Consider the following 23,588-nt stretch of genomic DNA (forward strand, 5'->3'; position numbering starts at 1 on the left):
TGTACCCCTTCCTAGGACCCACCTTCTCCCTGCGTGGGGAGGCATGGCCCTCCCCCCAGCCCCGCAGTGGGTCACCATGCAGGTCCCCTCTCCATTGCCGGTGGCCAGTCTAGCTTGCCTCCTTGGAGCACCAGCCCCGGCAGACCCAGACACCTCCCTTGAGCTGGGAGCCTGGAGGCCAATGCTGCCAGCAAAGCTCTGGGGAAGAAGGCCCAGGAGGCTTGGGCCCCCACCTGGTTTTAGGGGGGCTGTTTTGGGGAGGGGGGGTGCGGCCAAGTTGGGGGCAGGTTGCAGCTGAGCAAGGCTGATGATGCGGGAGGGGTACTCTAGAGCTAAGGTGGCGGGCTAGACACTGCACAGCCCCAGGGACTGTTCACACAGACTCCAGTGGCGCTGTCCCCTAGGTTGGGGCAGGGCGGGGTGTAGAGGCATGGGGGTGGACGGAGGGCTTTAAGAGAGCCAGGGTGAATCCTGAGGCACCCCAAAGGCACCCCAAAGGGCTTCAAGCAGTTGAAAGATCAGTATCTTTCTTGAGCCTTTGCTATTTTCCAGACCCTGGACACATACCAAGGAACAAGACTAACGTCCCTGCCTCCTTGGGAGGTACAGTCCAATGATGCTACTTTTCTCTTAATTTAGAGATTTAATAAGCACATTATGCTCAGAGGTATTGGTGTGTTTTATGTCTTTTATGCATAATTATTTAGTATTTGCAACAACCCTAAGAGGTGGGCATAATTTACTGGTCCAACTTTACAGATGGGGGGCAGAGAAGTTAAGTGACTCACCCAAAATCCCACCATCAATCAGTAAGCAAGAAGCGAGCAGGTTTCAAACCCAGAGCTGTGTGTGCATTAACCACTAACCCAAGGAAGATGCCCAGATAAGAGACTGGGAAGAAGTTTGCCAAAAAGTTAAAAATGCTTTATTATGGAAAATCTTAAACATTTAGAAAACGGAGGGAAAAGTGTAATGAATCCACCCAGCTTCAACAGACCAATCTCATCTCTACTCCCTGTTCTACCCCCTTTTTCAAATGCCAGATGTATTCCAGCTATATATATTTCAGTACGTGTCTCCCAAATAAAAGGACCTTTTTGGTAACATAACCGCAACACTATTATCACACCTAAAGAAATGAACAGTATTTCCTTAATATTTTCAAATACCAAGCCAGTATTCAGCATTTTTCTACATGTCTTATCATTTATTATTTGTTTGAATCAGTATCCAAACACAGTCCACACATTCCAATTGGTTGGTATGTTTCGTCAATCTTTTTTAACCTACAGATTCTCCTTTTATCTCTAATTTTTCTTACCTTTTTGTTTAAGGAAATGATTTATTTGTCCCATAGTTTATCATTCTGAATTTCCATGATGATATCCCTATGGTGCCATTTTCTTTTTGCTTTTTTTTTTAATTGAGATAAATCTCACATAAAAAAATTCACCATTTTGCCCATTTTTAAGTGTGCAATTCAGTGGTTTTTAGTATATTCACATGGCTGTGTGACCACGAGCACTAATTCCAGAACATTTTCATTACTCCCCAAAGAAATCCAATAACCTGTTAAGCAGTCACGCCCCATCCTCCATTGCCCCAGTCCCTGGCAACCACTAATTTATTTTCTGTCTCTATGGACCTATGGTATCATTTAACATGTCCCTTTGTCCCCTGAATTTCCTGTAAATTAATAGTTAGATCTACAGGTATGATCAGATTCAGGTTTGAATAATTCACAGAGACTGCCACGTACGTGTGCTAGGAAGCATGTAATGTCAGTGGGTCACTTGTGGAAGCAGCTGCTGCTTGGCATCTCCTGGATTCATAATTCATTAGGGATTAAAAATGGGGATATTCAAATTTGATCCTTTCTTCCTTTACTTCTTGAATACTTCTCTGAAGAGAAATTTCCCTTCATCTCTATATGGTAGCCCTGAGGGACAGAGTGTGCATATGCCAGCAGGAGCACACAGTTCTTTCCTTTACTTGACAGTTTTCAAATTTCATCATTTTCAAAATGATGAGTTGGTTCCCAAGGAGCCTTCAGGGGTGACCAATTAGTTTGTTTTTTGCTTTTAATGCTTGGATTTTGCCTCTTAATTTGTGTATCCAGTGAGGGGTGGGGTGGGGCAGCATGTTCAGGGCTGAACTTGGCCATGTATTTGGAATTTTGATTACATATAGGGTAGGGGGTATTGAATAAATGGGTAAATACATTGAGGATCAGGGGAGCAAGGTTTCTCATTGTCAGAAGTTACAAACATGGAAAGGGCATGGAATAAACCTGGGCTTTGGAATGGAATCAGAGGTATTGGTGTTTTTTAAAAGATAGTTGATACATAGATGACAGATTAGATAGATAGAGGTAGATAGGTTAGATAGATATATGGATGGATGAACGGATAGATAGAGATATAAATATAGGGGTGGGGTAAGTGTCCTTATATAGGTATATAATATATATACATAGATTTCCTAGTTCTGTATGGTGAGAGGGACTAGAATTAATGATACTATGGTAAACACACTGGCACCCAGATTCTGGGTTTAATGAATTCTCCACTAAAGGAAGCAGGGTTCCTTGGAGAAATGATTGATTCTAGAGCTGGGACAAGGAAACAAGGGGACACAGAAGCTATTTTGAAGGGCTTCCATTGGTCAAATCAGGGACAATTTAGACATTAAAATAGGTAACTATAGCAATGAATTATAACCCTTCGAGGAAAATAGGAATCCAGGTGCTCCTAATGATATAAATAAATGGTTAATAAATGGGAGAGGACAGAAAAGTTCTACCTTACATTGGAATGCCAATGTATAAGTCTATAAGGCATGATGGGATTAGAAAGTCATCATTTGGCAACCATCCCAGTAATAATCGATTTAGGCAAAAATCATTGTTGGGTATGAAATCTGGTGGGTGAAAGTTTGATGAGAAACAGGATATTTATTTACCTTCAAAGTATCTCCCCACAAAGCACTTGTTAATTGACAAGTATAACATACTAACACTGGAGAAACCTGGCAGACACCAGTCTAACCCAGTGATAAAAGTTATTATCATCAGCAATGGAAGAAACATTGTATACTTCCTGATATGTGCACAATATCACCTGTCAAAAATGAATAAATCACGAGAAACTGTTAGATAAACCCAAACTGAGGGATTTTTGACAAAATAACTAGACTGTGATCTTCAAAAGTGTCAAAGTCATGAAGGACAAGGAGACACTGAGGAACTGTTCCAGACTGAGGGAGGCTAAAGGGACATGACCGCAAAATATACCATGGGATCCTGGAGTGGAATCTGGCTCTTTCAAGGACTTTATTAGAAACTTTGAATCGACTTTTGAGGATTAGGTGATAATGTTGGATCAATATTAATTTCTTGATTTTGGAAGTTGTACCATGGTTATGTGGAAGAGGATGCTTATACTTAGAATACATATACTGAAATATCAGCAGGTAGTGGGGCATAATTTCCAAAGATCCAGAAACATTAATAATTAGGGAATCTGGGTGAAGGGTTTATGCGGGCCCTGTGTATTGTTTCTGCAACCTTTATGTACAGTGAAATTATTTTAAAATCAAAAGCTAAAAAATATAGGAAACCCAAGTGCATGGTGTGAAACATATTTGCTGCGTTTTTGTCTATTGCAATTATTCTAACTGAAGGCCAAAGTGTCCCATCTTTGGCCAGTGGGAGCCTCTTCTGGTTGGCTCCTATTGACGCTACCTAGTAGCTTTGATAACTCCCATGCTTTCTGGTATAACAAGATGTTCCAGGCTCTCTTTGCCCTGGACCCAGATTCAGACAAACCAAGGTTCCCTGGTTCCTTCAGCTGGAGGTGGTATTTAGAGACCACAGTCAGAATATTGAGAGTGCTCATTGAAACGAGGCTGATCTTTGTTTCTCATCTTTTCAGTGGACAGAGCTAGGAAGTGTTTGTTTTCTTACAAAGATAAAAATATATCATTATACTCTTAATTCAAATTCAGGAGTATAAGGTTTTTACTTAATCTCTTTCACTCCCTCTGAAAATCCCAGATCTTGACACCAACATCATTATTCCTTTGCTTTATCACATAGTATGTATGCAACCAGCTTAAAATAACAATTCTAACACTACCACCAATATACTGGTGGTATGTAGAGTCAAGTTGTGCTTTCAAGTCACTAGGAGTTCATTTCTGTGTTGTTTTCTCACCAACTGGACACACAGGCTCATTTAGTTGTTTGTTTGTTTGTTTGTTTTTTCATGTGTGTGGTTTTTAAAAAATGTGTGTGTTTTAATAGTTTAGTTTTATTTCACTTTTGTTTTATAGGGATGTCTTTAAATTTAAAATTTTGTTTTATAATTATTTAAAAATGATTATTTGAAAGATTTAAATAATTGAACTATTATAACTACAAAACATTGGTAATTATTTTCAATGCTTAATATTTAAATATTTAAAATATCAAATAGGGAATTATTATAATGACTTAAACATTTAAATATTTAATACTTAAGTAATTAATATATTTATTTTAAATATATTAAAAAATAACTCAAGGTCAAATCTTTAAAACAAGGTGTATTTTAAAAAATCTAGCTTCTATCCCTGTCCCCTCCATCATTTTCCTTTCCTCTATAAGTAATTATTTTTTAAATGTTTTTTAAATGTTTTGGTTAGGGGAAAAATCCATTAAATTCATTATCTGCCTAGTCAAAATGATACTAATTAAAATGAACAGCCTGATGAAGCAAAAATAAATAAATAAATTATATTTATACATAAATAAATTTTATGCTATATATATGTGTGTGTGTGTGTGTGTGTGTGTGCGCGCGCGCGCACGTGTGCTAGGACAACAGACTGGAGTTTAACTCAGGTGATTGAGCTGATCTACATATTCCATAAAGGCAGGGGCAGGAGGAGAAAGGAATACTGGGCAATTCTCCATCCTACCTCAGGGCCTTTGCATGTGCTGACCCCTCTGCCCAGGACTCTTTCCCAATGTTTTCTCCTTGTTAACCTCTACTAATACTTCAGATGTCAGCTCAATCGCTTCTTCTCAAGGAAATATTTTCGGACTTCCCAAATTATTCAAGTTCTTGCAACACAATATGCCCTCCTCACTCACTACAATTTATCATAGTTGTAATTAGGTAATTATATATTAATGTCTGTCTCACTCCCTAGATTGAGGTCCACGAGGGAAACAATGTTTGTCTAACTCAGCATTGTGTCTCCAGAGCCCAGCGCAGTGCCTGGCTTATAATAGGCCCTCAATTAACATTACTGAATAAATGAATAAAGGCATGCATGCATGAAAGAATGTTGTTGGTTTAAGGCAGGAGCCACGGCCCTCAACCTCTCTAAGCTTCTGTTTTCTCCTCTGTGAAATGTAATCATACGGTTTCTTCCTCCCCCAGGATTGATGAGACACGGAAGGGAGGTGATGAACACTTACCAAGCGCTTTGCGGGGTGTCACGCCGAACTCTGCAAAGTTTTAATTATTAACCAGCACTGGTCGTCGGCAGGTGGCGCTGCCACCCCCGCTGGAGCCCGGGACCGGGCCGCCAGGGGCCGGGGTTGGGGGCGGAGCCTGTAGGCGGCAGGGGCGGAGCCAGCGGCTGCGGCGCCGCGGGGTCTGTGCGGCCCAGATCGGCCTGGTCGCCCCCGGCCCCGCCTCCCGGGGCGGCATGTGCACGGCGATTGGCCAGCGCGGGGGGTAGGCGGTCGCCATTGGCCCGCGGCGCTGTCGGCTCGGCGGGCGGTGCCCGGACGCAGGTGCCAGCCCGAGTGGGGCTAGTATCGCTGACGGGCCCGGCCGGGCCGGGACCCGGGCCGGGGTGTGCGGAGGGGCCTGCGCGGCCGCCCGGCCCGGCCGCGGATCAGGTAGGCGCGGGCCGGCGGGTGGGGCCGCGAGACGCGGGTCCGTGGGCCGGCTGCGGGTTCGAGGCCTCAGCCTCTCCCGGGACGTGGGGGTCGCAGTGCCCGTCTCGAGGGCGGCGGGAGGCTCCCAGGGCCCGGCACCCAGTCGGTGCCTCCCTGAGCCTCAGTTTCCCTTCCTGTGAAACGGGGGCATCCCAGTGCCAATCTTTTGGGTTGGTGAGAGGATTCAGGAGGTGGTGGATGTGCCAAGCACCCGGTACACAGTAGGTGGTCAGTAGCCAATGTCCTTCCCAGCCCTCTTCACGGAGGCAGTCTGCCTGGAAAATTGTAAATATCAGACCCTGCCAAGCACTGTGCACTGAGGTCTTAGCACAGTGTCTGGCACGTAGTGGGAGCTCAAAATAGGATGGCCAGAATTTGTGTTATTAGTGCATTCAGTCCTCCAGGAACCAGAGAGGTGGAAGTTCTAGAAATGTTCCCTGTTTTACAGATGAGACAATCCGGACTCAGAGAGGTTAAGTGTCTTGCCCAGGGTCACACAGCAAATAAGGAGAAAATAAGGAGCAGAGCTGGGATGGGAACCTGGCCTCAGATGCAGGGCCTTGGAAGTACTGAAGGAGGAATTGGACTCACCCCCCTCTGTGGCCACAGGGCATACAGGAGGGATGAATGCATTTCACAGCCTACATCTTTATCCAATACATGGTGAGCTTGTACTGAGCACTTATGGTATGCAGGCACTGACTGTGCCTGGGCCCATCAGACTCTCAACAACTCTGTAACCTGATGATGGTACTTGTAATAACAGTTAAGATTTATTGACTTCTTAATATTGACTGACTTATGAGCTGGGTATCCTCATGACCCCCGTTTTCCAGAAGAGGAAACGGAGGCTCAGAGAGTGAAGCAGCTTGCCCTCTGATTCATCTTCCTCTAATTCTTTGCCCTCAGGAAAAGGAGCCTGGGAAAACGTACCCCAGCACCTCCCCGGACAGGCCTAGCCCAGGGTAAGCTTCCCTGGAGGAATTGATCCTGGGTCTCCTTCTCAAGAGGTCCCTCAGAAGGCATAGTCTACCCACTCCATCAGCGTATTTGACAGTGGAAGAGGAGGAGACCCAAAGAAACAAAGTGACTTGTTCCAGGACCCAAGGAATCCAGACCCACTGACTGGACTGCCTGGGTTCAAATCCTGGCACTGTCCCTTTCTTGCTGTGTAACCTTCAGCAAGAGCTGTCCCTCTCTGAGCCTCAGTCTCCTTATCTATCAGAGAGGGGTAATTAGAAGACTTATTTTGTAGATTTGTTGAGAAGACTCAGTGAAAGACATCTCCCAGGCCCCGGGCAAAGTCTGCCTGAGGAGTTGGCTCCGCTCCTATTGCAGCAGCCCCAGAGCTGCATCCAACCTGCAGCCACCCCTATCCTTGTGTCCAGCTCTGAGTTTGACCTTCCCCAAGCCCAAGCCTTGGTAGCTTGCTTGGCCCTTTAACCTCGAAACCTTTCTTGCTTCCCACCCTAGGGACTGGCAGATGAGGGTCTGGGGGTCAGAAGACCTGTTCTCCCACTCTGTTTTCACACAGAGTAGGGGATGAAAAATTAAAGCCACAAGAATTAATGTAGCAATTCTGTGCCAGACACGGTGCCAGGAGCTGGTAACAGCAGGGAGCAAGTGTGACACAGTCCCCCCTTCACCAGACTCACCAAAGCATGGGAAGACAGACATGGTTAAACAAGTAGTCAAAGAAATAAGAGCCTTTCAAACAGGGGCACGTGCTGGGAAGAAAGTAACCTGGGCTCTACTAGCACTTCAGCCAGGGTGGTCAGGGAATGTCTCCTTGGGGCAATGACCCTTGAAGGGGACACTTATAACAACCATTTGGAGTTCAGCGAGTTGTTGAATAGGCATGCAGACTGCTTAACTCAGTACTTGGCAAGCATTAGGTGCTTATTAAACAGAAGCTGCTTTTATTATTTTGGAGATTTGTGGGCCTTGCATTAGCAGACTTACCAGTGTTTTTTTTTTTTTTTTCCCTTGATGGTAAAAGAAATGACAGAACTTAGTATATGGGCTCCGGGATGGTTCTGGTAACTCCCAGTTACTTGCAGAAATGTTAAGTGATCCTGGTCTAGATGATTTTCAGTGGGGCGGAAAGAATGGGCTCCCCTCTACATGCATTCACTTGGAGAGGCCCTGCATTATAGATACATCCCTTGGAAGGGACAGCAGCGTACAGGGCCCCACAGCCTGGCTGCTGGGCTCTGGATGTTATCTCAGTCGTGCAGCCTTCCTTCCAGCTCCCCGTGCCTTTGGGCAGATACTTGCTTATCTGGCCTACATTGACCCAACTGGGGAGGCCCAGAAGGGCATGTTGGGCCAGGAGAGCTCCAGGCTGGGCTATGCAGAGGGCATTGAAGCTGTCCTGGTTCAAAGGGTTAGTCAATAGCAGATGCTGCTTTTCTTGCCCTCTCGCTATAGGTCTCAGATTTTGACTGGCAGGGGTTGGTGAAAGCTGACTGTGGGTGTACCTCAGTGGGTGCCTGACTGGCCCCTTCACTTGTGGTTTCTGAACACTGTGGGGGAGACTCACTCCTGGAGACAAAGACCCAGGGGCTAGACAGGTTGGGGACAGACCCTTAACCTAGGTCTAAGGCATCTGTACTGGCTTCATGGGGGCTCCTGGAGAGATCTCTGTTACTTTCATGAAATTCTCAGAGGGAAACACGTGAAGGGAATGAGGAGCCCTCTTTTAAGTCTCATTGGCCAGCTCTGGGATGGGGTGGGGGTAGGTTGCCTCGGGTTCTTGTTTTGCTGGTCAGACCCTGGGGGGCAGAGTCCTGAGAGTTCCCCATCCACAGTAGACTGCAGAATCACTGCCTAAGGCTCTAGCTGTCTGCCAGGAACAGATGGATGGCTCAGAGGCTGCTGTAGTCTTCCTTGGCCTGTGCCACTTGCTTGATGGCTGGGGTTGTCTGAGCCAAGGAGTCCTGAATGCTCCGAGAGTCAAGGGGACTGACTGTTCAGGTCAGGGGCCAAGCTCCCAGCTCAGTTCTGCTCCACTCAAAGGCAGGCTCAGATGCTCTGAGTCCAACACCCCAGGAGAGCAGCTGAATCCAAATCCTCTATGTGGTTGGATGGTGTGGGGTGGTTCTGGCCTTGAGATGCACCAATTGTGGAGGCTGGCACATAGTAGGTGCTCAATAACTGTTGAGTGCCATTACTGTGTCCGGGAAGGTGAGGTTGGAAGGTGGTTTGCAGGTTGGGGAGTTGCTGCTCGGAGGATGGGACCCTGGCTGGCTCTATTAAGGAGAGTTAAAGCTGACAGTATCTGAACACCTACTGTGTGTCAGGCCTGGGCTGAGTTGTAAGTGCTATCTTGAGACCTCACAGCCCCTCTTCAAAGCCCCGTTTTATAGAGCTGGCAACTGAGGCTCATAGAGGTGAGTCTCTTCTTTGTGGTCCCTAGAGCTGGGACTCAAAACCTGGTCCCTTAACTATCCTGCCTGCTGGCTTCTCCCCAGGCTCCTGGGACCATGGGCCTCAAGCCCTGAGGACGTGGGTCTCCCTGTGGCCATGACGACGGGCGACTGCTGCCACCTCCCCGGCTCCCTGTGTGACTGCTCTGGCAGCTCTGCCTTCCCCAAGGTTGTGGAGGCTGCAGGCCTCGGGCCGCCCCAGTACGTGGCACAGGTGACGTCGAGGGATGGCCGGCTCCTCTCCACTGTCATCCGGGCCTTGGACACACCAAGGTAAGGGCACAAGGATGGGCATCCCATCTGTGTTCTCTTCATTCTCTGGGCCGAGTGATTTCCTCCAAAAGGGATCAGGACCCCCCCCCCCCCAATCAAGAGGGTCCCCAGTGGGTAAATTAAACAGGGAAGGGGCCTTGCTCAGTGAGGCTCGTGGAGAATATGAGGCACTTCTTGGCTCCAAACAGTGATTAACAAAAGGAAACAGAAGCCCAGGCTGGTCAGGTCTGAGCCTTCAGGAAAAAGCCAGAATTCCAAATTATTATGTGGAATTTGAAGGTCAAATGTTGGCAGGTAACTCATAGTTTGGGACAGCAGTGTAAGGAAGCTCTTAGGAGTGCAGGCCGTGGATGCACTGCCTGCACTCAAATCCTGAGAGACACCTCTTCCCTGAGTGAGCTGCAACACATTGCTTTACCACCTGTGTCTCTGAAATAGGGACACCTTCCTCTTTGGGTCATTCTGAGAATTTGTGGCTGTGGCCACCTAAAGTACCCAGAATGGGGTCTGCCCCCTAGTAAGCATTTGGTAAAATATGCCTAATTAAAACTCTGGGCTGCCACCGAATTATATACTTGAAAGTGCTTAAAGTGGGAAGTTTTATGTTGTAGATATGTTACCGTAATAAAAATTGTGAAAGAAACAAACAAAAACCAAAAAACATTCCACACTGGCCTCCTAGGACCTATCCGTGCACAGAATCTGCCTGGTTCACCCATTTGTTATTGGCTCCAAGAAAAAGCATTTTAATGAAATCCCACAAGAACTTCAATCCATTTTAACACAGATTTCAAATAGCGACCAGGTTGGTTAGGGGAAATAGAATTCTAAATGATCCCTCTTTCTTTTCAGTTTTTCAGATTTTGGGTAGTGTCAGGATGTTTGTTTGGTACAATTCAATTAATAAGCTTTTCATTAAAAAGTAAAAACAAGCTGATGTAAGCCTTGTTGTGAGGTTTGGAGGAAGAAAGAACTGCTACTTGTGTTCCAAGGCTTTGCCTGGGTCACTTCCTCCTGGAAGCCTTCCCTGACCCTCGATCAGATTGGGTGTTTTCCTTCTGGGCTTTCTCTGGGGTGTTGGTTTTATGTCTCCATGTTGTCTGTGAACAGCAGGATGGGATCTGTGCTAATCAAGCCAGGCTGGGAGTGAGAGGACCCTTTGTGGACCCAGGGCCTCCTAGCCAGGGTTGTCGGGGGCAGTGGGGGCGCTGACTATGGCAGGGTATTCCTATGTGCAATTCCTGAGGAGCTGTGCACGAGGAATGCTCAGTGAGTGAGTGACTCTGCCTTGCCCCACCCTTCCTTTTTACATTTAGGGAAACTGAGGCCCAGAGGAGCTGGACATCTGCCAGGGTCACTGGGAGCTGAGGCTTGAAACTCAAGGCTCTGGCTCAAGGGGGAGAAGTTCGTTTGGTCCCACCAGCCTCTCCTGCAGCCCTCAGAGACCCAGGCAAGGGGCAAGCAGCAGAGTGGTCAGTTCATGCCTGTTTCCCAGAGATCCTTTCTTCAGTCCTGCTGTATGAAGGGCTGGCTGGTGGTCAGGACAGTCGCACTCCTTGAGGCCACAGGGCCGCTTGGATCTGTCTCTTGGCATTGCCACCATGGGCAGGCTGACCTTGTGGCTTCCGCCCCCACCACTGCAATTCAGTGGCCTGAGGCAAACATTCCCCAGCCAGACGTGGCCATCTAAAAGCCTCCTGGCCAGTCTCCCAGGAAGAAAGTGGGGATCCTCCTGCTGCAGCTGGGAGGTGCTGGGTTTGGCAGAGGCCACACACTGTCCCCAGCCCTGTAACTCCTCCTTCTCCTAGCTGAGACTCTGCCATTTGAGAGCAGCAGGGACAGGCCTCAAAGATGTCATCCCCTGTGTTTGTGTCCCGGCTGGTTCCATGACAATAAGGAATCAAGCCTTGCATTTGCCTCAAGGGGACCCTGCTTCTTGGGGAGCCCCTGGAAAGACCCCAGCAGAGCCTAGTCTGGGTGGAGAGTTTGGGACTCTGAAACCTGCAGACAGCAGAGAGGAAGGCCCAGGGGGCATCTCTAGGAAGGTCCACAAAGGCTTGGGGCCAGTGTCTGGCACCCTCCTGGTCCCTCTGCCCCCCCTTTCTCCCCAGGCTGTGAGTAGCTAAGGGCACACAGTTCCTGTAGCAAGGCTTGGGTTCCAGTCCGAGCTTTGTGGGCTATTCACTGCAGTTTGGGCCAATAACTTAGCCTCTCAGGGCCTCACTTTCTCCATCTGTAAAATGGGGATAAAAAGAGCATGTCTTCTAGGCTAATTTTGGGAATGAAACAAGCTAATCCAGACATTGCACTTAGAAAGCTGTTTGGCACATAGTACTCAATAAATGTTTTTTTGGTGTGTTTTTTGTTGTTTTGAAACTTTATTTTGAAATAATCTCAAACCTATAGGACAGTTGGAAAAATAATACAAACCCATACAGAGAACTCCAACATACCCATACCCAGATACCCAGATCCACCAACTTTTAGCCTTTTGCTGCATTTACCCTTTCTTCCTTTCTTCCTTTCCTTCCCTCCCTTCCTCCCTTTCTCTCTCTCCCCTCCCCCTCTCTCCCTGTCTCTCCCCTTTTCTCTCTCTCCCTCCTTCTTTCTTTCTCCTCTCTCCCTCCCTCTTCCTTTTCTCTCCTCCCCTCCCTCCCTCCCCTCCTCCCTCTCCCTCCCTCCCTTTATCTAACCCTTTGAGAGTAAGCTGTATAGATCATGCTCCATGCTCCATGAACATGTAAGTTTATTTTTGTTTTCTTTGAACTTGCCCTTCCAAAGTTTTCCGTGATTCTCTGGGACAAACTCCAAGCTGATGTGGCCCTTCCTGAAGGTTCTCGTCACTTCCACTTCCCTGAGCTGGCGTCTGGGGCAGGGATTTCTTTCCTGTTAACTTTTTGTGTGTCGTGTGTGTGGTGGTGGTGGTGGGGCAGGGTGTGGGCTGCATGGAGCCTGGGCTCGCCCTTCTGATATCGCCCTTCTGATATTGCAGGGGATAGAGCAGGTCAGGGACAGAACCGACAGGAAGGCAAACATGCAAGGTCTGCTCGGGGCGCCGCAGCCCAGAGTCTGACAAATGGAGAGAAAACAGCTGCTCTGTGGTGGATAATGCTGTACAGCCTGAGTGGGTGAATGGGGTGGGCCCAGGCCATATCTCCAGCCTTCTGAGCATCCTGAGAAAGGACCCAGCTGCCCCAGAGATTGAGCTGGGCCTGAAGACTTTCCTGAAGTGGCTTTTATGTCCATTTCCCCCTCCTCACTGGGGCAGAGGAGCAGGTGAGCTCTTTCTCCCAGGACTCTCAGGTTTCTCAGGCAGCATGGCCTGCAGGTGCAGCTAGATCCAGAGCCTCCGGCAGTGTCCTTGAGAATCTGCCCCTCCCTGTCTCTTGGCTCTGCTCTGTCTGAGTTGGCATCATTCACAGGCTCCATGGGGGGACCAGGCGGCTGCCAGCAGCTCCAGGCTTACATCAGCCTTACCGCCAGCAATTCTGGTGTTTAGAGGGGAAGAAAAAAGAATTGCAGGAATCAATTCCCAGGGCCTCTGATTGCATCACACATGCCCTTCCTTGAGTTGGTCCCTGTGACCAGAGGTGTATAGTGTTCTGATTGGCCAGGACTGAGGTCATCTGGGATGTTGTTAGTTCTGCCCTAGTCCTTAAGGACCAAGAGTTGGGGGTGGGGTGGTTGTCCGGGACAATCACAGTGGTATTGGCAGGTAAAGGGAGAGTGGATGCTGGGCAGGCAGGTATGACAGATGCTCCTCTTGGGCCCGAAGAGGTGCTAGAGGAGCCCTGGAGAGGGAGCATATCACTCCACTTGACAGAGTGGGAAGGCTTCCCAACAGAGAGGACATTTGGAGCTGGGCTTTGATTGATGAGTAGGAGTTCGCCAACTGGCGGCATGGTGGAAACAGTAACCTTGTGCTCCAGTGGGTAGAGAAGCAGGTATGGGCAAGAAGCACAAGAGTTGTTCATGTGTCATCTCTCTTTGTCCAGTGATGGTCCCTTCTGCCGGATCTGCCATGAGGGGGCGAATGGGGAGAGTCTGCTGTCTCCGTGTGACTGCACTGGCACACTCGGCGCTGTGCACAAGAGCTGTCTGGAGAGGTGGCTTTCTTCGTCCAACACCAGCTACTGTGAGCTATGCCACACAGAGTTTGCGGTGGAGAAGCAGCCCCGGCCCCTCATAGAGGTACTCTTGGGAACTTGAGCTTGGGGCGGGCAGTGGGGAGGAAGGCAGGCAGGGGTGGGGAAGAAGCTTCTCTATAGGGTAGCGCTCTCTCATTCCCCACCCCCACCCAGCCCAGGGGTAGATTCTGCTGATGATGGATGGGTGTGTGAGGGGGCAGAGGTTCCAGGCCTGCCAAGCTCTGTGCCCCCTCCCTGTACTGATCCATTCTTTCATTAGCAAACTTGCTTGAGCACCTCCTGGGTGCCTGGCCAGCCCTGTGCTCGGCACTGGGGACCCAGCCGCCAGCAAGACATATGGGACCTGCTAATGCTTATGGAGTTTGAAGTCCCCTGAAATAAGTGAAGCAGCTGGTTGCTGGGAGCAGTTGTACCATGAGGGAAGCACGTTGCGGGGTGGGGGTGGGGGAGTATGCACGGGGCGACTGAATTTGAGGGCTCAGGAAAGACCTTGACAAGAGGTGAACCCCAAGCTGAGACCTAAGGGGTCAGAAGGAGCCAGCATTACAAAGAACCCGGGGGCAGGGCATTCCTGACAGAAGGCACTGTGTGTGCAAAGGCCCTGAGGTCACAGAAAATTTGGTATTCTTAAAGAAGCCAGCATGGCTGGGGTGGGGGCAAGTAAAGGCAGGAGAGTGGCCTAAAGGGGGGCAGAGGAGGCTGCCCTGGGCTTTGTGGGCTGTGCCGAGGAGGTTAAACTTTAGCCTGAGTGTGATGGGTTGGGATTGAGATAGGGCACTGCCAAGCCCCCTGGATGCCCGATGGGCTCCTCCCTGGCAGCTTGGCATGGGTGTCTGAGAGCTGCAGGGCAGATGTCACTGGGCTGAGGCGTCAGGGCCTCGAGGCTGTCGAGCACTACCCAAGAGTGGTCAGGACCATGACGGGGAGGCCCAGGGACTGTGGGCTTCCAAAGTGGCCCCCACCCTACCCTGAGAGCTGGGCTCTTGGGAGAGTAGTCAGAGGGAGTTGTGGCCCCTGCCCGCACCATTCACCCCTGCCTGCATCCATGCTCCAGCCACTCAGACCTCCTCTTCACTGCACCTTGCCTTAGGCAAGGCACTCACCAACCTCAGGGCCTTTGCATGGCTCTTCCCGCAGTCTGGAACGTTGTCTCCCCCCATTCCTCATGTGGTTCCTCGTGGTCCCTCAGTCCCCCTCAGTGCCACCTCCTCAGCAAGGCCTTCCCGTCTCATAACCACCCATCCCGCTTCATACCTCCCCTCACCCACATGGGAGTTCTGAAAGGGCAGTGACCCTTTCTGTCCTTCACACTGTATCCCCAGCACTTAGCAGGGCCTGGCTCACTGTAGGCTCAATAAGCATTTTAGGAAGAAGGAAGGGAGGAGGAAGGAATGGAGAGAGGGGAGTGCAGGGGAAGGAGGGGAGGGAGGGAGTCTGGGAGGGCCAGATCTGTTTGCCAGGCCCCATGGCTCTGGAGCCCCCAAGCAGGGCCCAGTGATCCAACTGGGTGTCAGCAGAGGAAGGCTCAGGGCCTGGGGGTCCTGCAGCCCGTTCCCAGGATGGGGGCAGGAAAGCAGCATGAAGCCCCCCTCAGCAGCTCCTCTCCCCCTCTCCCTTCACCCCCATCTGCTCCTGCTGCCAGTGGCTGAAGGACCCAGGGCCCAGGACGGAGAAGCGGACGCTGTGCTGCGACATGGTGTGCTTTCTGTTCATCACGCCTCTGGCCGCCATCTCAGGCTGGCTGTGCCTCCGGGGGGCTCAGGACCATCTCCGTCTCCACAGCCAGCTTGAGGCTGTGGGGCTCATTGCCCTCACTATTGCCCTTTTCACCATCTACATCCTCTGGACACTGGTGAGTGGCTGCCAGCTGGAGCTCAGGCATCTGGGGGTCTCCAGCTCCAAGCAGCCAGGTCAGGTTTTTTGGGGGTGTGGTGGTGAGTGGGGCGCGAGGGGCTCCCGGCCTGCCTCTGCTTATGGCCCTGGTTGGGGGAGCTGGAGCTGGACAAGCAAGTGCAGCCTCCTGAGACCACCCGGGGTTTTCACTAAGCCTCAGGTTCCAAGCCTGACAAAGGTCCAGGTTTCTGAGTGGTCCAGGAAAGCCCTGAGCTGGGTGCAAGCCTTCTGCTTCGAGGCCACTAGGCCTGAATGCAGGACTCGCTAATTCTGAGCCTGCCTAACTGCAAGCGAGACAGAGAGACAGACCGGGAAGGAGCAGGAGAAAGAGATAGAGAGGACTGGGAGAGAGTGAGCTGGGAGAGACAGACAGACAGACACCGGGGGGAGGGCAGGTGGTGAAGTTCCAGGATGCAGGCAGGCATTAGAATCCTTGCTGGGAAAGTATCAGTGCCCCAAAGTCTCTCCCCTCAGACATGACCACTGTTGTCCAGCTGTGTGGGGTCCCCTGCTCAAGAAATTGTTCTCTTTTCTTTTTTTATTAGAGCAGTTGTAGGTTTACAGAAAAGTCCCACAGAGAGTACAGAGTTCCCATATATACCCCCACTCTCATACAATTTTCCCTATTACTGCCATTTGGTGTGAGTGTGGTACCTTTATAACAATTGATGAAACAGTATTATTACTATACTATTAACTATTAACTATAGTGCATCATTTACATCAGGGTTCACTCTTTGTGTTGTACAATTCTATATATTTTTTTTCCTGGTAGCTTACATACAACCTAAAATTTCCCATTTTATCCACTTTGAAATGTACAATGCAGCAGTGGTAATTACATTCCCAAAGTTGTGCTTCCATCACCATCATCCACTGCCAAAACCTTTCCATCATCAAGGATTATCTTTTAATACAACCACCCACCAGTATATATATTTTTTATACAATAGGATCAAATCATAGATACCGTTTTGTAGTCTGCTTGTTTGCACTTATCTAGTGTCCTTTAAAAAGCACACACACAGCCGCCTAGCAGTCTTTCATTGTATGAATATACCGTATTTATACAACCAATCCCAATCCCTTTTGATTGGGCACTGGGATTCTTTCCAATGCTTACTTAATTTTTTTCCCCATTATGAACAATGCTTTGGGCACCTGTGCAAATGTTTCTTGGGAACTTGTTTGCTTGGTCAAAGGGTATGAACCATTGACTTTTTTTTTTTTTTACTTTTTATGTTGAATTCGAACTTACTGGACAGTGGCAAAACTAATACAGACACCAAACAGAGAACTTCAGCATTTCTCCCACCCCACCCCAAAGCTCACCGCCTTTTAACATTTTGCCACCTTTGCTGTATCATGACCCATTGACATCTAGTCCTTTTCATGAGGCTGTATCACTTTGCACCCACCCAGTGGACGGGGGAATGATTAGCAGGAGGAAAAACCCAAGGGTGGGGGGGAACTCCTTGCTCCCCTGCTGGACAACACCACACCCTTGCAGGACTCAGAAGGCTGGTGGGGAGTTTCCCAAGGACAGTGAATGGTTGTGAGTGCGCAGAGAAACACCCACATACTATCTCTGCTTCTGGAACCATGAGCCCTGCCTGGGTTCTGGCCAAGGCAGGTGCCATGTGGTCCCAGGTATCCTCCTTGGGGGTGGAGGCCAGCATGGCCTTCCCGCCCACTTCGGCACTGTCCCACAGGTCTCCTTCCGCTACCATTGCCAGCTGTACTCTGAGTGGAGAAGGACCAACCAGAAAGTCCGCCTGAAGATCAGGGACATGGATGGCTCCGAGGGCACCCAGCACTGCTCACTCGCAGCTGGACTCCTGAAGAAGGGGGCAGAGGAGACGCCTGTGTGAAGGTCGAGCCATCAGGGCCCTGCCCTGGGGACATCCTGGCATTTGGAAGGACAGAAACTGCCCAACCCTTCCTGCACGGCTAGAATGCTTCTAGGCCCAGAGATGCCAGGCAGAGCCTGTTCTGTGGTCCTGTGTGAATACATTTTCAGCTTTTTTGCACACTGTTGTACACAATGAGGACAGATGGATGTGGTCCTGAGCTCTGGACAGAGTGGGCACCCTGATCTCATTCTGAGGTCCACTAGGCACCTTTTCAGGCCAGCAGCCATGGCTGGCGGGTCGAGGGTGCCCTCCAGCCCATGAGGGTCTGGCCAGCTTCTTGCGCTTTTCTGCACTTGGCAGACTTGCTTTCCTGGCACTCTTGACTTTATAAAGTCACACTGCATTTCAAAAAACCCACCCTGGATGAATAAAAGGCACTCGTGCTGGGTGAAATGGACTTATCAGTTACTTTTCTGAGGCAAGGCCTCCGAGTGAGGGGCATGGGACCCAAAGGCAATCGGGCCACTTGGAGGTAAAAAGGCCCTCAGCTTGTTTTGAGGGATCTGTCACAGAAAACACAGACAGAAGCCAACTCTGAGCTTTTAAGGGAAGAGCAGGTAGTGGGGTTATATAATAAATCATCTTAAAAATACATGCGAGAGAATTGTTTCCACTTATTTTGCATCTACCATGAGCCAGATATGGCGCTGGGCCCTTTACACTTGCTAATAGCTAATGGTGGTGATGTCCACACTTGGCAAGGCCACCGGAGGGGTGTCTACTTCTGAGCCTTCATAGGCATTTTGCCTCTGAATCTCACAGCCACCCTTGGGGGTGGGAGTGGGGGGAGAAGAGGCATTACCTCCATTTTACAGGTGAGAAGACTGAGCAAGGAAGCATTTGGCTAAGGTTCTCCCCAGCTGTAGGAACTGGAGCTGGGGTTGCTCAGCCCTCCAGGAGGCTGTTACCACCTACATGCCGAGCGCTTTCTGCAACCCGCTTTTTTACATTGGAGGGCTCCTTGCCCAGGGCTGCATTTGATGCTCACAGCAGCCCTGAAAGGCAGGTTCTCAGGTTCTGCTATTCACTGCATTTGCAGATGTAGAAACTGAGGCTCAAGTGGGGTCCCTCCTCTCTGAGGGCCTAGCACGGCATCTGGAACATTCTATTTTGTGAATCCCAGCCTGGTATCCCTTTCTGCCCTGGACTTGAAGGGGGAGGGACGCAGTGGAGAAGAGTGATACAGGTGCAGTCAACAGCGAAGGGCAAAGGCCAGAAGTGGCCTGGTGAGTTGGAGCAGCATGGTGGATCACGAGGCTGGAGTGTTTAACCAAAGGGCAGAGAGAGGAGGTTGGACAGGTGGGCAGAGCCCTGTAGGACTTAGGTGACTGATGTGGTGGTGGTCTGCAGAACTGCAGAATCACACCCAAGTGCTTCCTCCTGGCTGGTGCTCTGCAGCTGCACCCACTACACAGGACTGGTTCCCCCTACCACCTCCCACCACCCCCTTGGTCCAACTCTGGTACTCTTGGACATGATGTAAAGAGGCTCCAGGGCATGCCATTGTGAAGAGAATTGCCATTTCCTCTGCAAATCTCTGGTATTAGAACTTTCAATTACATCATGGAGAAAGTTTCAGTCTGGTGCTAGGCTGGTTTTTTTTTTTTTCTATTCTTCCCTTAAACTTTTAATTTTGAAGTCATTTCAAACTTACAGGACAGCTGCAAAAATAATACAAAACCCATACAGGGAATTCTAACACCCTCCTGCATACCCAGATCCATTAATTTTAACATTTGGCCACATTTGCTGTATCATTCTGTCAATCCATCTCTCTCTTTCTCTTTCTCTCTCTCTCCCTCTTGTCTAAACATTTGAATGTAAATTGTATATATCATGCTCCTTCAACACATAATACTTCCAATGTACATTTCCTAAGAACAAGGATATACACTTATGTAACCACCATAAGTGCAGTTATCAAGTTCAAGACATTTCACATTGATAGAAAAACTACAGACTATAATCTAATATTTTCTTACATCCCAATAATGTCCCTTTGAGCCTTTCTCCTCCATTATTAGACCCAGTCCAGAATCACAGGTTGCATTTATTGTCATTGTCTCTTCAGTTGCTCTTTAAAAAAAAAAAAAATATATATATATATATATATATATATATATATTTTCAACATATATATTGAACATAAACTTTCCCATCTTAACCACTCCCAAGCATATGATTGAGAAGGATTAATCACATTCACAATGTTGCACTAACATCACCTGTATCCATTGCCAGAACTTTCCCAACATCCCAAACAGAAACCCTATGTCCATTATGCATGAACTCACTGGGCTGATTTTAAAGATCCTTTAACTCTAGCAGAGGAAGCTCAGAATCTTTAGCAGTATGTATGATGGAATTATAATTTAACAATATCGTCCTTATTTATTTTTGACAATAACCTATTTATAGCAAGCTTTCAATATGTATGGTGATATAAAGCAAAATTTCAAAATACATTTCTTTTAAGGAAAAAAAAAGGGGGAATGTTGATTTAAAGGTGAATGTGAAGGAAATAGTTCAGGATATATCAAAACCAAGGAATCTGAGCAGTGTTGGATTAAGTCAACCAGCCCATGAGTGTTCAGCCTTGAAGAGATTTTTGCCTCCTGCACCAGGGCCTAGTTTGTTCCTAATCTCCAGTCACACCCACACTGGGAGAAACAATGAGAGAGGTGGCATTTTGTCCCTGCTGCTTTGCTCTCTGCCACCTCCTCTGGGCCTTGCTTGACACAAGGACTCGGATTTTTGAGGCTCCTTCTGCTCCAGGGGTCCTTATAGTCTAGGGTTGGTTTGGATACGGGACTTTAGCAGAGAAGAGATTTTGGAAGGGTGGTGGTTGAGGAGGGGGGCTTGAGGAAGGGGGAGAGAAGGAAATTAATTCTGTGAGCCATATGAGTTTAGGAAGTATGTGGGAGTGGAGCTGGAAAGGTTTAGCTGGTGTGTCAGGCGGGACTACAGGATTTAATCTGTGGGTTTAGAGTTCCCAAACCTGAGTCAGAATCAACAGACAGAATTAAGCAGCTAGGAGGGTGTGGCAAGTGAGATACTGCTCCAGAACCTGATGGGGTAGGGATGGGAGACCCAATCTTTTTCCCTTGTCAAGCCTAGAAAGTTTGGTGGTTAGAAGGGAACTTCTGCAAGAACCAGTGAAGCATTTCAGTTTCAAAGATGCCAAAAGAGAGGGAGCTGCTGGACAAAGGAGCCTGAGGCCTCTGAGTGCTTCCCTGGGCCCCAAGCCATTGTCCATCCCAGGAAACAGACCCCCCCCCCATACAGCCGTGAACACACCGGGTTGGGTATATACAGGTCCTACACTTGGCAGGGTGCCTGCAGGGTCGCAGGACCAAGTCAGGGCCAGTCCAGGGCCGGGCAGGAAGGAACCCCAGTTTAGCTTAATGGAATCTCCTGCTCTGTGGCTCATCCTTCCTATCACCTTTTGATTTTTGCTTGTTCATTCAGTGAAGAAGCATCCATGAGCACATACTCTGTCCTGATGGGTGCAGTGAGAGAACCCAGGATCTTCCAACGTGGTTGGGGAGAACGGCAGAACAGAGCACAGCTACTCATAGTGTAGGATGCTACTTGCTTAGAGAGACGGCGCTTTTCACGCCCGTCCTACTCCCTGCACTCTCCACTCTCTGCCCTCCTTGCCTGGCTAGCTCTTTTAAGTTCTAATAAACCTTCCAGGAACCCTCCCTAGCCAGAACTTTCGCCGTCTCTCTCGCTCCAGCTCGGATTGCAGGAAGCTGGGAGTGACAAGGTCCGGGTGTGGGGGACTATGTCTTCCCTACTAGATTTTGAGGCCGGACCAGGTATTCCCAACGTGCCTACTGCGAGTCTATTGCGGGAATGAATGAACAGCACCTGTCGGTACGCGCGTGCGCGCGGCGGGGGCGTGGCCCAGAGCAGGGGCGTGGCCCTGGGTGGGAGGGGACCGAGGCGGGCGCCTGTGGCGGCGGGCGCAGGCGTTACTGGTCGTACCGGGTCACGTGAGCGCGCAGGCGCAGCGGCCCTCAGCCCGCTCCCTCACACAAAGCCCAGACGCGGAGAAAATGGCGGCAGGGGTCGAAGCAGCGGCGGAGGTGACGGCGACGGAGCCCAAAATGGAGGAGGAGGGCGGCGCGCCCGTCGTGCCGAGCGGCAATGGGGCTCCGGGCCCCAAGGGGTGAGTATTCCACTGTTCTCTGCGCAGGGCCGGGCCCTCTCGAGTTGGCCGGCGGCCTTGCGCCGGCGGCTCCGTTAGGTCTGTTGGCGGCCTCCCCACCGGCGCGGCCTTGGCCTCGGCCCGGGCCTTCTCCGCAGGGCCCGCCGAGAGCAGAGGTGACCCCCGGGAGCGCTTCAAGGGGCGTCCCTTGCCCCCAGTTCTCGGGCCTCAACCCCCTCATCCCTTCCAGGCCGGGTCCGACCACGAGGCCGAGGCCTCAGTCCGAGTCTCGGCTCGCAGCAATGATGGCGCGGGCCCCGGAGCGGGAGAGCCCGGGTTACGAGGCCGGCTTGGCGGCTCACGGGTCAGGTGACCTTGGGCGCGTGGCTTCGCCGCCGGATCATCCACCCCGCTCGGGGTCTCAGTTTCCCGATCTGTAAAGCGGGGGGGGGGGAAGGAAGGGAGCGCGCGCGCGCCAAGAGCCCCCGCGCGCGGTCAACTCCAGTAAAAGGTGGCGGAGGAGGGGGATGGTGTTGGCAGGGCCTCGAGGCCGGTCAGGGCGCCTCCCCCAGTCTCCGCTGCCCCCCCCCCAGGCGCCCCCCCCTCCGAGCCACGGGAAGTGCCTTCCTAGGAACTGCCTCTCGCCCCACGCTCTGGCCCAGGCTCTAGGCGCTGCTTGCTTCCCGCTCGCTCTCCCCAGGTGCGCATTAGGTATTTGTGAAGTGATCGGACCTGCTGCTCAGCTTTCGCTTTTACAAACAAACAAACAAAAAGTAAAAGAGAAAAAAGCCTTCTTCCGTATTGCAAACAAACAAAAAGAGAAAAAAGCCTTCTTCCGTATTGCAGGGACGTTTTCCATCATGGGGGGGGGGAAGCTTATAATTCAGACTCCGTCACCTTTTTTGAGTCCCGATGGGGGCACTGTCTCGCTCTTTGGGTTTTTAAGTTTCCCCGGAACCCCTGAATCTGCTGATTCTGATTACATTTACTTGAAAGATGCCTAGAAATATTTCGGCTTCGACCAGCGGTCTTGGGGTGAGTGAAGAGAACGGTGGGCAAACACTTGATTTCCCACAGATTTGCAATGTGATTAACAGAGGTTTTTTTTTTTTTTTTTTTTCCTTTCTTTCTTTAAGAGTTGGGTTTTCGGTGCTTATGTGAAACAAGATGGGATTACAGGAGGGAATATAGTTAAGCACTTAATGAGCGCTCAGTAAATACCAGTTATGTTGTTAGATGGAAAAAAAATTCCAGGTCGTTTCTCTCCTTAGGTAGGGAGAAACGAGATGTATCTAAACGTGCAATTTAATTTGCACCTCCACCATGGTTACTGGGCCTGACATATCAAGAGAAAGTTGTCCTGTATTCCCAACACTTTCCTATTGACGACGTTGGAAACGGATGTTCATTTTAACTCTTTCCCATCTGTTTAGGGAAGCTTAGGAGGATTTTGAGGGCTGTATTTGAAGGACTCTAAGATACATTTATTTCCTGTTTCGCTTTTCCTCTCAAAGCAGTTAACAACAGTTGGGATGGAGTGCTGCTTAGAACTATGCCCAGCGAAAGGTTGAGGTACAGGTTTTAGTATCCGGGGTACATTAAAAAAATTTCCTTTTTCCGCTTTCAGTTTTCAAGTAGACAGTCATTTTGTGAAGGATTCATTTGACAAACGTAATGCATGGACTTTTAGATTCTGAAGGTAGAGGTAAGTCTAGGACTGATTTAATAGAAGGATACTTTAACCTAGCAACGCTTAGATGTCTTTTGTAAGGCCTGTGGAAAACTTTTTTGTGCGTTAAGAAGCAAAGCTCTTTAAAAATCCATCCCCAGAGGAGGGTGGCTGAATTT

The 23,588-nt window shown here is 49.5% G+C and overlaps 2 protein-coding genes across 10 annotated transcripts in view; both read left to right on the plus strand.

Moving 5' to 3' along the window:
• Positions 1 to 5,752: 5,752 nt before the first annotated feature.
• On the plus strand, positions 5,753 to 18,179 carry MARCHF2 (membrane associated ring-CH-type finger 2). Of its 2 annotated transcripts, none has more exons than XM_037824507.1 (5): positions 5,753 to 5,893; positions 9,406 to 9,633; positions 13,629 to 13,824; positions 15,424 to 15,633; positions 17,387 to 18,179. In XM_037824507.1, exons 2-5 carry the CDS (start codon positions 9,458 to 9,460, stop codon positions 17,543 to 17,545), a joined length of 741 nt encoding a protein of 246 aa, XP_037680435.1. In that variant the 5' UTR covers positions 5,753 to 5,893; positions 9,406 to 9,457; the 3' UTR covers positions 17,546 to 18,179. The 2 variants fall into 2 exon arrangements, with proteins under 2 accessions (XP_037680435.1, XP_037680436.1); XM_037824508.1 differs by lacking the exon at positions 5,753 to 5,893 and adding an exon at positions 6,874 to 6,897.
• A 3,427-nt stretch (positions 18,180 to 21,606) lies between these two features.
• The window catches only part of HNRNPM (heterogeneous nuclear ribonucleoprotein M), a 38,512-nt gene continuing 36,530 nt past the window's right edge, over positions 21,607 to 23,588 (plus strand). For all 8 annotated transcript variants that reach the window (XM_037824480.1, XM_037824485.1, XM_037824481.1 and 5 more), the window contains exon 1: positions 21,607 to 21,761. In XM_037824480.1, the coding sequence (XP_037680408.1) occupies positions 21,649 to 21,761 (113 nt within the window). In that variant the 5' untranslated portion in view covers positions 21,607 to 21,648. The remainder of the gene's footprint in view (positions 21,762 to 23,588) is intronic.

Source organism: Choloepus didactylus (genome assembly GCF_015220235.1).
Source record: "Choloepus didactylus isolate mChoDid1 chromosome 25 unlocalized genomic scaffold, mChoDid1.pri SUPER_25_unloc2, whole genome shotgun sequence".
In the NCBI taxonomy this organism is placed as follows: Eukaryota; Metazoa; Chordata; class Mammalia; order Pilosa; family Megalonychidae; genus Choloepus; species Choloepus didactylus.